The following is a 10567-nucleotide window of genomic DNA, read 5'->3' as shown; positions in this document are numbered from 1 at the left end:
GATCAAGGCAACCATCCTCTACTGTTTGTTGTTGTGTTATCGGATCATGGGAGCTCACCAAAAACCAACTGACTCAGTTGTGCTCGACAAGAGATGCAGAGTAGCCTCTATTTCCCAAATTAAGTTAGCATAACCCTTCTCTCGTGCGTGTTACTTCAAACGGCGACATTTATGAATACAGATAAAAATCTCATCATGCCCTTAGACTGCAGAAGGTTAAAATGAACTAAAAGCCTCCCCGGTGAAAAGGGTGGGCGGCCTGGTCATACATTTCAGCGTTGTAAGTTTTAAAATGCAAAGGGGTATTCCTCATCATACTTACTATGTGTTTTAACATCTGTGCTTAATTAAGACATCTTACATCGGTCCACGAGCCAGTCGCGCTGCTCCGCTGCCTGATCTCCCCGCGAGCCCTCTCGTTATGATGCTGCTCGGAAGCAGGTGCTCATGCCACGAGCCTGCTGGGCGCCTGCCTCCTCGCGTGTCCGAGCAGAGCGACGAGAGAAACAGTCGCTCGTGAATAATCACCCCACCTGTAAGGAAAAGTCCCGGTATGGACAGATAATCACTGCTTACTTGTCATCTGACCAGAGATGGAAGAACACTTTCGATTGAAAACGCAATTGGCACTGAAATGTAAATGAAATTTACACAAATGTGTAGCTAGTCAACGGCATAATCAGCTTATGCAGTACTCGGCTATAACGTAGGGCACTTCACCCAGAGACTTATCATCTGTCTTTTTACTGACTTCACAGCTGTGATGTCTCACTAGGGTCCATGCTAATGAAGTCGTTTTAAAGGCTATCAATTAACTGCAACATGCACAACAGAATATCATAATACCAGTGTAAAATAATAGGCTAATAATAATAATAACAATACTAATGCTAATAATGATAATAATAATAATTATTATTATTATTAAAAATATATGTTAATGTATAATAAAGATGTAATAAACTATTACATCACTATATAAAAAAAATAGGCTTCAGCGACAAGTTCAACAACAGCAGAATTATATTGCTTTACGCACATACACAAACCTGTCACGTTTACATTCTGTCGTAGAAAGGAAAGAGAAAAAAATAAATGGTTTTCACGTGTATCCCCCCAAACAGAGGCAGCTGTTGTGCTTCCGCCATGGCAGAGCACGTTAAAACATTGTGTGGGGTAAGGCATTCTGGAGGTAAATCTCAGCCCGTGACAGTCGGCCAGGGAAGAGTTAAGGGGAGGGGACGCGGTCCGTGACACGCCTCATTGGGCAGATTATGTGCAGCAAACAAAAAGTGTGTATGCGGGCGCCAGTCAGCCAGTGCCGCGGCCCCATCTGCGTGCCTCTCTCTCGCGCTCTCTCCTCTCTCTCACTCCATCTCACACTCTCTCTCTCTTGTCTCTCTGATCGCGATTCACGGGGTGACCGACAGCACTGTCACTTTCTGCAGGCGCGGGGACATGTACTGACGGCACGGGGCTTCAAGGGAGACACAGAGCGAGTTCGCTTTGGAAGAGACCTTTATTTTATTTTTCCTCTCTTCTATTTTGCCTGCAATTGAACTTTGTGGATTACTGCTGATTTCTATTTAGCGCAAAAGGTAAGTCGTTTGCGATTTTTTTTTACAAAAATGGTGACAGTTACAGGGGGATGCTGCTACTCTAAACGGTCGGTGCTTCAATGTATGTGAAACCGTGTCAGCGCTGCAGTGAGGCACCCGGAATAATAACCCCGCGTGCAGATCGTAAGGACAAAAATGCCCTGTGAAATGATGGGTCAATGAGTCCGCCCCGTCTCATTTAGAAATGCGCATATATTGCCGTCTTTATTCTCGTATTTAACTGAAATGCATATTCATTGGACCTTTTGTGCGATCTTCCCTCCCGCGAGAGATCGACCACAAGGGCTACAATAGAGAGGACTGTGTTTGGGGTTGCGATGGAGAAGGATTGTCTTGTCTGAAAGTGGCAACTTTCATCGTTCCTGCGACATTTATGAACAAATGAATAGCTTATGATCTTTACTGGCACAGGGAACAACAACTAGCCAACTGTGTTTCCAAAATAACCTATTTTCTACCAGCAACACGCAGAAAATGGTAAGTTTCATCCAGCGTCGTACGCTTGTGGAATGATAATTCAGCGGTAGTACGCGCGTTGCTGACAGGCTGCTAGAATTCAATTGGGCACCCGAGGAGTGCAAGAAGATATCTACAAGTAAATACGGATGTACAAAGCAATTTGAACGTCCGTCAAAATTATTCTGTTAATGTTGTAAAATGATACTATAGTGCAGTAGTGATCAGGCAATAGCTGTGATGTATACAGCCTATCTAAATACACATTGTTTACAAGCCTAGACGCTGTTTCCGACCACCCGGGATAACCTTACTAAAAATGGACAAATAGCCTATGGCTTATGAATTAGTCAGTCGGCTGTCTATTGGCATTTTTGTATTATTGTCGTCTATATCTTCAAAGAATAATAATAATACATTAAACTAGTTTTAGGTTGATATCACTGTAGGAAACATTTAATTTGTTTTTTTCAATTTCTCTTAAAAGGGTGGATTATCCACTACAGTATTTTATAATAATAGTTTTGTCATCGGCATTTACGCGGCTCAATGGAGAAATGAAAAGGAAAACTGCTAATTTAGTTAGTTAGTTAGTGTGTGTGTGTGTGTGTGTGTGTGTGTGTGTGTGTGTGTGTGTGTGTGTGTGTGTGTTGCCTTTGACAGTTTGTCAAATGTTTTTTTTTTTTTTTTGGTTTGCAATTAGGAGATATTTTCTTACTCTCAGTTAAACCTGTTTAAATCTGTACCATTTTTTATATCAAAATAACGCTCGCTCTTGCCAATACGGATTTATAGGCCTGCGCGCAGAATAGGCTACGTTAAAGAACCCAATAATTGACTCCGCGTGCTGCCTTAATTGAAGTCTCGGAGGGAAAAGTGGCGGATTATGCAAATAGCCAAGCATACGTTCTCTCGTGTAGATGGGAGGCAAAGGTTAGCTGACATGAGATCACCGACTCTGACAGTTCACTCCAAATCCATTCGCTATGGCCGTCCAGCTCCAAACGGCCCACCACACGTTTGCCTGAGATGCCGGATAGGGTCCTCGGTGGGCCCGTAAAATATGAGGGATTTTACTTTCTGCTCACCACGTTGTCATTGATGCATAAATACCGTTTATAAATGTATTTGGGTAATGTTGGCCTGTCATACGTGTTTTATTTATGACACACGTTTGTTGTTGTGCTAACCAATTATTACTATTATTACTAGCCTGTTGTTATTATTATTATTGTTATTATTATTATTAGCAAAATAATAATAATAACAGCCATGCAAATTAAAAGAAAAATAATAGTAATGTCATGTAATTATCACGTATTGTACCCCATCATAATTTTCAATAAAAAAGATAGAGCATTACATTTAAATAATTTCTAGATTACCCATCTGAAAAACAAAATCATAAAAACGATCATTCTTATTATTTGCTCAGTCATATTCCTTTATTTTACCTCATTCATACTTACCAATTTTTTATAAAATGCTGGGCTCTTCAGATCGATGTCAATTTAATCAGGGCCTGTTTTACCTCCATATTTCTCTCCTATTTAGATGTGTATAGATACATATTGTATTCTGTGGACAATAGAGAACATACGTATTCTCTTACTCTGTGGTCTTTTTAAACTCATACTGCATTATTGTAGAATTGAATGTTTACTGTTCATTTTCCTGTTCAATAAGCCTGGGACACCAAGGCAACAGAGCATCCCCTGTCTCATGGATGGACCCACTTTATAACTCCGCTGCTTGTTTATGGGCTGGCTATTTTTCTGCACACTCAGCTGACCCCTCTCCTCTTCCCCACAGCCAACCATGGAGGAGTCGAGCTCCCAGAAGCTGGTGTGGGACAGCGATGCCAAGGCGGTGCAACAGTGCCTCACCGACATCTTCACCAGTGTCTACACCACCTGCGACATCCCCGAGAACGCCATCTTCGGGCCCTGCATCCTCAGCCACACGTCGCTCTACGACAGCATCGCCTTCATCGCCCTCAAGTCCACCGACAAGCGCACCGCGCCATACATATTCCGGGTACGCCTGCGTTCACTCTCTCTTCCTGGATCTGGGCTCACGATGACAACAAAAGCATGTTTGTCACTGTGTGCTCTGCAAATTTGTTGGTAATGTCTCTTCCAGTCCGTACACAGATTGGAATGACTGATGATGTAGCTTTAGTTTTTGGGCGATGGGGGACCATTGGGATGTAATTCTTGGGGCACACCACTTCAGTGTGAGACACCATCACAGGTCACAGTGCCAGGCTGGCATGATCACTGGCATATCTTGGTGGTGTGACGGTGTGGGGCACAGGAGAGGGGCTGGCTCTGGCACGCCTGGGGGGGGGGAGGAGGGGCAGAGGAGCAGGTGGATGGAGGCAGGGCATCGGCCTGGGTAGACTGGAGGGGTTGGCGTGGTGAACGTCTCTCTCTCTCTCTCTCTCTCTCTCTCTCTCCCTCTCTCTCCCTCTCTCTCTCTCTCGTGCCCTGTGGTGCTCTGGGAGTCTGTCTCTCTCACTGGGGTTGTCCCAGCCGTCTGTCAGGCTGTGGCCTTGCACTGAATGATGATCTGTCGCCGTGGGGACATGCTCCTGGTCTTTCTCTCCACCCCTCTGTCTCTTCACCTCTCCGTCTCTTTTACTCCCTCTCTCACTTTCTCTCTACCCTTCTCTTCATCGGACCATCTTGGCTTGTCTGTGTGCCGGTGGCTCAAGACAGCATGGGCCTAAATAATCTCTCTCCTTCTCTCTCCCTTTCTGTCTCTCTCTCTCTCCTTCTCTCTATCCTTATCTCTCTCCCTTTCTCTCTCTCTTTCTGTCTCTCTCTCTCTGTCTCTTGTCGTCCCTGTGCTGTCTGTCACCCTCAACCGTGTGTCTCACTGCTGCTGTTACTGTTGCTGATGCTGTGTGTGTGGTCCTAACGGTTACTCTCTCTCTCTCTCTCTGACCGGGCAGGTGGACACGTCCGCTGCCAACAGCACGTCGGACGGCCTGATGTGGCTGCGGCTGGTCCAGTCGGCGCGGGACCGCGAGGAGCAGAACCTGGAGGCCTACGTGAAGAACGGCCAGCTGTTCTACCGCTCGCTGCGGCGGATCGAGAAGGACGAGGAGCTCCTGGTGTGGTACGGCAAGGACCTGATCGAGCTGCTGCTCCTCACCGCCAGCAGAGCGCCCGCCAAAACCAAAGGTCAGCAGAGCTCTCTTTCTCTCTCTCTCTCTCTCTATCTCTCTCTCTCTCTCTCTCTCTCTCTCTCTCCGCTCACCTGACCTGACTGACCTCACAGCACACCGGCAAACAACGACCAGGACAATAAGTAGAAAGCTTAGCGGGCTATAATAACAAACCCATTTTAAAATACATTTGATATTTTATTTATTTAGCACGTACTGTTTTATTCATGGCAATTTAGAGAACAGCAAATCTGATGTGTTACATGTGTATGCTTGCTCCTGGGTATCAAACCCATGGCCTTTCTGGAGGAAAACACACTTTTCTGTGTGTGTGTGTGTGTAGTGCACTGTTGTGCTGCAGGAACACTCTTTTGTCAGGGAAGGGTTTTTGTCCCCGTTTTCCAGGGGCATATTATTGTTCATTATTTTTCATTTTCCTGACGAAGACCCGAGTGGTCGAAACATAGTACTTTGCCATTAAACCGGGAGCATATAAGACAGTGTGCGGATAGTTTTCCTTTGACATTATTTTTCATATCTCATAACGTCTTTCTCAGGGTGTTTTCACATCCAAATGGCTAAATGCTGATAAACCCACCACCCCATGACTGCTTCATATAACACTACACACTAATAAAACAGCATTTTAGAGTGATCCCAGAAATAATCAAAGGTGTTTGTCCCTCTCTACTGTGCAGGCTCTCCTCCATACGTGTGTCCAGACTGTAGTCAGCGGTTCCAGTTTGAGTTCCCCTTCCTGGCCCACCAGCGGTTCCGCTGCACCAAGAGACTACAGAGCCTGAGCGGGCCCGAGGAGGAGCCGCCCAAGGAGAGCAGCGAGCCGTCGGCCCGCACGCCCACCCGCTCCAGCCCCAAACTGGGCCGGCCGGACGGCTTCCCCAACCCCCCGGAGTCCGGCGGCACCGGCACCGGCACCGGCACCGGCACCGGCGGCGGCAAGCCGGCCACCGACTTCCACAACCTGGCCCGGGACCTGGAGAACAGCCGCACCAGCCCGCCCAGCGACAAGGAGGCGGAGATCTCCAGCGAGAGCTCGGCCAAGCGCAAGTTCTCGGACATGGAAGAGGGCGGCGCGGGCCCGTTGACCGTCAGCAGCAGCAGCAGGAGTAGTGGGCTCGGTCTGCCCATGAAGTCCAAAGAGGAGCTGGCCACGTCGGCGCGCGAGTACCGGGGGGCCTACGGCCTGGAGCCGGAGAACGTGGCCCGCCGCACCTTCTCGCCGCCGGGCGCCGCGGCCGACCCGCCGGGCACCGAGGGCAAGCGCAGCGCCTTCACCGAGGTGCGCAAGTCCCCGCAGAGCCTCAGCAAGCACGGCGCCAAGACCTCCGGTTCCTCGACCTCCTCCTCTTCGTCGTCCTCCTCCAACGCGGAGAACAAGGAGTCGGGCCGGTCCGGGGGCAGCCCGTCGGACAGGCACCCTCTGGGCGTGCGGCAGGTGCTGGGCGAGACGCAGTCGCCGCCGCAGTCGCGGATGGACCCTCCGCCGCTGCACCTGGCCAGCGCCTTCACCTCCGTGGCCCAGCAGGTGGGCGGCGGGTCGGGCGCGCCCGAGAGGAAGAGCGCCTTCAGCCAGCCCGCCCGCTCCTCCTCCTCCTCCTCCGCCTTCCCGCAGCTCTCGCCGCTGGTCATGGCGCCCAAGCTGCTGGACTGCCACCCGGCGGTGGGCGACACCGTCTCGTCCAGCAGACTCTACCAGGCCGACCACCTGGCCGCCAAGCTGCAGGGCTCGGAGCTGGGGGGCGCGTGCCCCGTGCCGGGCAGCCTGGCCAAGCAGAGCCCCTTCCTGTACGCGGCGGCGGCCGCCACGGCCTTCTGGCCCAAGAGCGCGGCGGTGGCGGCGGGCCCCATCCAGATGCAGGTGCCGTCGGCGCTCACGCTGCTGCCGCCCTCGTTCACCTCGCTGTGCCTGCCCGCGCAGAACTGGTGCGCCAAGTGCAACGCCTCCTTCCGCATGACCTCCGACCTCGTCTACCACATGCGCTCGCACCACAAGAAGGAGTTCGCCATGGAGCCGCTGGTCAAGCGCCGCCGCGAGGAGAAGCTCAAGTGCCCCATCTGCAACGAGACCTTCCGGGAGAGGCATCACCTGTCCCGTCACATGACCTCGCACAACTAGCACGCCACTTCTGCCCCCCAAAACAAGGGACCTAGGGTGGGGTGGGGTGGGGCTGGGTGGGGTGGGGTGGGGTGGGTGGGGGTATCACGAGGGCATGTGTGCATTCCATATCACTGTAAGACAAAGACTGGCGCTGAACACTGGAGACACTATGCCACACATTTCCGTTTTCACTTTTTGAAATAAATTTTAAAAAGCATCTTTTTTTTTCTCTTTCGGTTCGGAATTCTTCAGATGTCATCGGTCTTTATTTCGGTCTGTGCAAAAGACATTTTGACTTATGAGGGGGGAAAAAAAACAAATATATTTATCTTATGAAGCACTTATAATTTGACAAAGAAGGGATGATAATACTATGTGTAAATGTACTTTGTATTTTGTATATATACATGTATAATCTATGAAAGAAACTGAGATGTTGTTCTATTTCACACAGAACTGCATTATGATCAATGATTTTTCATGTGTAAACTTAAAGTATGAATATTGAAATGAACTCTGAGTATGATGCCAGACTATATTTAAGAGTGCATGTAATATTAAATTGATATTGGTTTAAGATGCAGTCTGCCCACAGCACTGTAAATACCTGTTTTGTTGGAATACAAAGTGTAATATTTTGTGTCCGTGAGGAATAGATTCAGTGTCTCTTCTTTTTGCTGAAATCTACTATTTGATAGGTTATCTAATCATGTTGAATGCTTTGACAATAAAATAGCTTTATTTTCAAATGAATGTGTGACGCATATTGTGTCGATTGTGATTAATTAAATAGCCTATTCACAAAGAGTCGGGTATACACGTTTTTTTTTTCGGAAAGCTTTCGGAAAAACGCTCATCGTTTATATTACGCCGGCTCCTTACATTTACAAGTAAATTCGTTGTAAAACAGACCTTAGTGCATCTTTAGCCTCAGTCACTGAATGATGCAATACGGGCCTAATTTGTCTGAATGAATCTAAGTTAATAACACGCGAAACAGGAAGTGTAGTAGGCCTATGCATGCAATGACTGATATTGCGTGTTTTATTTTTTATGAAATTATATGGTTTGGAACAGAGACAAAAGAAAGTATCAGACATCAGAAGTGATTTTATTCGCGACTGACTGTGACTGACTGCCAGAACAACGTTGCATGCGTCTAGACAATCCTTTCACCTGCTGTGTAAAAAAAAACAAAAAAAAAAAACGACTAATTACATAATATGAATCAGAATTTAATTAAAAAGCCAGCAAACAGATATTTTTAATTCCTACAATTAACACAGCCCATATATTTTTGTAAATTAAGATGTTAGTGTAGGCCTACATTATCATACCCTACTTTCTGTAATAGCCTAACAACAACAACAACAAGTGATTATATTATTCTTATTCTTATTCTTATTCTTATTATTATTATCATTATTATTATTATTATATGTCAACTGGCGCAGCTGGGAAAAATTAGACAATACAATTAAATGGTCACATGTGTGTTAATGCACAAAATAATAGCATTGTCAATTAGCCAATGGATGTCACCAGACCAGAAAACAGCGCTGTAATTTTAATTAAAAATGAATTACAGTTTGATCAAAGGACATATTATGGAAACACCGGTCATTACATTGGCCATCCCTTGTTAAACCATCAACGAATTATCATTCGTATTGGCAAGCGCTTCTCGATATTGAAAAATTAACGGCCATAAAATGAATGAATTGCTATACAGTGTGCCCTTATTCTTGTTTAACCACACTTTCACCGACAATATTTCCCAACACCCGTGTTGGGATCCACGTAATCTCAATTATGTATCTTTAGAATTATGCCCGAAACAGTAGGCCTACGTAATGCAACTATCATCAGTAGGCCTGCACTATGGCCTATGGAAATGTGAATATTTTATTCACAAAAGCACAGTGAACTCAACACATGCTTTCTGCTATGCTAAGATATGTATGTGTGTGTGTGTGTGTGTGTGTGCGTGTGTGTGTGTGTGTGTGTGTGTGTGTGTGTGTGTGTGTGTGTGTGTGTGTGTGTGTGTGTGTGTGTGTGTGTGTGAGAGAGAGAGAGAGAGAGAGAGAGAGAGAGAGAAATGTTCATTTCTTAAGTCGGAAGTTCGTTTCGTCAGCCCGATAATATTTTCAGCAATTGCGAACCTCATAAACAGATAGCCTATTGACATTCATGAAATTATCCATATAAATATCGTAATTGCACTTAAACTAACATGTTTTATGTTGTGTCTTTCCAGTGTTTTCCAAAAGCATCGTCTTTGTGTAGGACCAAGAGCCATGTAAAACCGAGCAGAAGATACACATTTATAAAAATAGCTAAACAGCGACTCCAAGCGACCACGCGTTATCAGAATGTGCAGAATAAAGAAAACTTGCAGTATTTGTGAAAATGTCACTATCCTATTGCGACCTCTTCTGGTGATTTCAAGACCTTGCCCCTCTCTTTGAAGCATTCTCCAGCTTACACGTAAACAGGCTACAGTGTAGCCTACAGCCATCTCGTGCTATATATTTAAAACCACTTGTGCCTTCCAGTAAGTGTTTTTCTTATTATTGAAATTCATCGTTAATGTAAACTTCAAGGGCCAGACAAAAAGATCCCTATCCGTGAGACACAAAGCAGGGAAGGGGGGAGAGGGGGTTGGTGTGGGGAGGTTAGCTGATCCCTGATCCGAAGTTTAAACTGCAGGCCTTGGCAGGATGAGACGAGGATCTATCAGCCAGTGGGCACTCTTAACGGGGGATATTTATTGTCCTCCGTACCTCAATGCTGGTGTCATCCTCCCCTCTAAGCCCCCGTAACATTTGTCACTGCAGCACTCAGCACTTGGCCGTCAGGGACGGTTTATGTCCCCTCACATGCACACGGTGATGGGCGCCTTGGCTCCCTTCCCCGCGCTCCGCTGCCCGCTGGAACGAACCTAGCGCGCGGGCAGCATGCGATAGTTGTGTCCTGTGATGAACCCAAACCTGTCACTTCCTTTCCTTATCCCACCCGTTGCGTAAAAGACACCTTTGACACCTCGGTGCAGCAACAGAAATGGACGTGCGTGATCTGGCTAAGCATTCTGTGCGTTCAGGGTGTATTAATAGCGTTACAGGTATTAATAGATTATTAACACTCTGAGATGTACGGCGATCACTCGCTGCTTGACAGAACAACACGCTAATAATCAAGTGT

General features: G+C 46.8%; 1 protein-coding gene across 1 annotated transcript; it reads left to right on the top strand.

Annotated features, from left to right (window-relative positions):
• The first annotated feature begins 1373 nt into the window (after positions 1 to 1373).
• On the top strand, positions 1374 to 7423 carry prdm8b (PR domain containing 8b). The gene is made up of 4 exons (XM_062544024.1): positions 1374 to 1598; positions 3888 to 4112; positions 5032 to 5263; positions 5946 to 7423. The coding sequence occupies exons 2-4, from the start codon at positions 3894 to 3896 to the stop codon at positions 7382 to 7384; spliced, it is 1890 nt and encodes a 629-aa protein (XP_062400008.1). The 5' UTR covers positions 1374 to 1598; positions 3888 to 3893; the 3' UTR covers positions 7385 to 7423.
• The last annotated feature ends 3144 nt before the right edge of the window (positions 7424 to 10567 follow it).

Source organism: Sardina pilchardus, chromosome 8 (assembly GCF_963854185.1).
Source record: "Sardina pilchardus chromosome 8, fSarPil1.1, whole genome shotgun sequence".
Lineage (NCBI taxonomy): Eukaryota > Metazoa > Chordata > Actinopteri > Clupeiformes > Clupeidae > Sardina > Sardina pilchardus.
This window is presented reverse-complemented; position numbering and strand designations above follow the sequence as displayed.

What these genes read in the sequence shown, in the direction of transcription:
- prdm8b (XM_062544024.1), top strand. Translation starts at nt 3,894, where the DNA reads ATGGAGGAGTCGAGCTCCCAGAAGCTGGTGTGGGACAGCGATGCCAAG. An exon ending in CCGCGCCATACATATTCCGG is followed by an intron (nt 4,113 to 5,031) that starts GTACGCCTGCGT and finishes CTGACCGGGCAG; the next exon opens with GTGGACACGTCCGCTGCCAA. An exon ending in AGCGCCCGCCAAAACCAAAG is followed by an intron (nt 5,264 to 5,945) that starts GTCAGCAGAGCT and finishes TCTACTGTGCAG; the next exon opens with GCTCTCCTCCATACGTGTGT.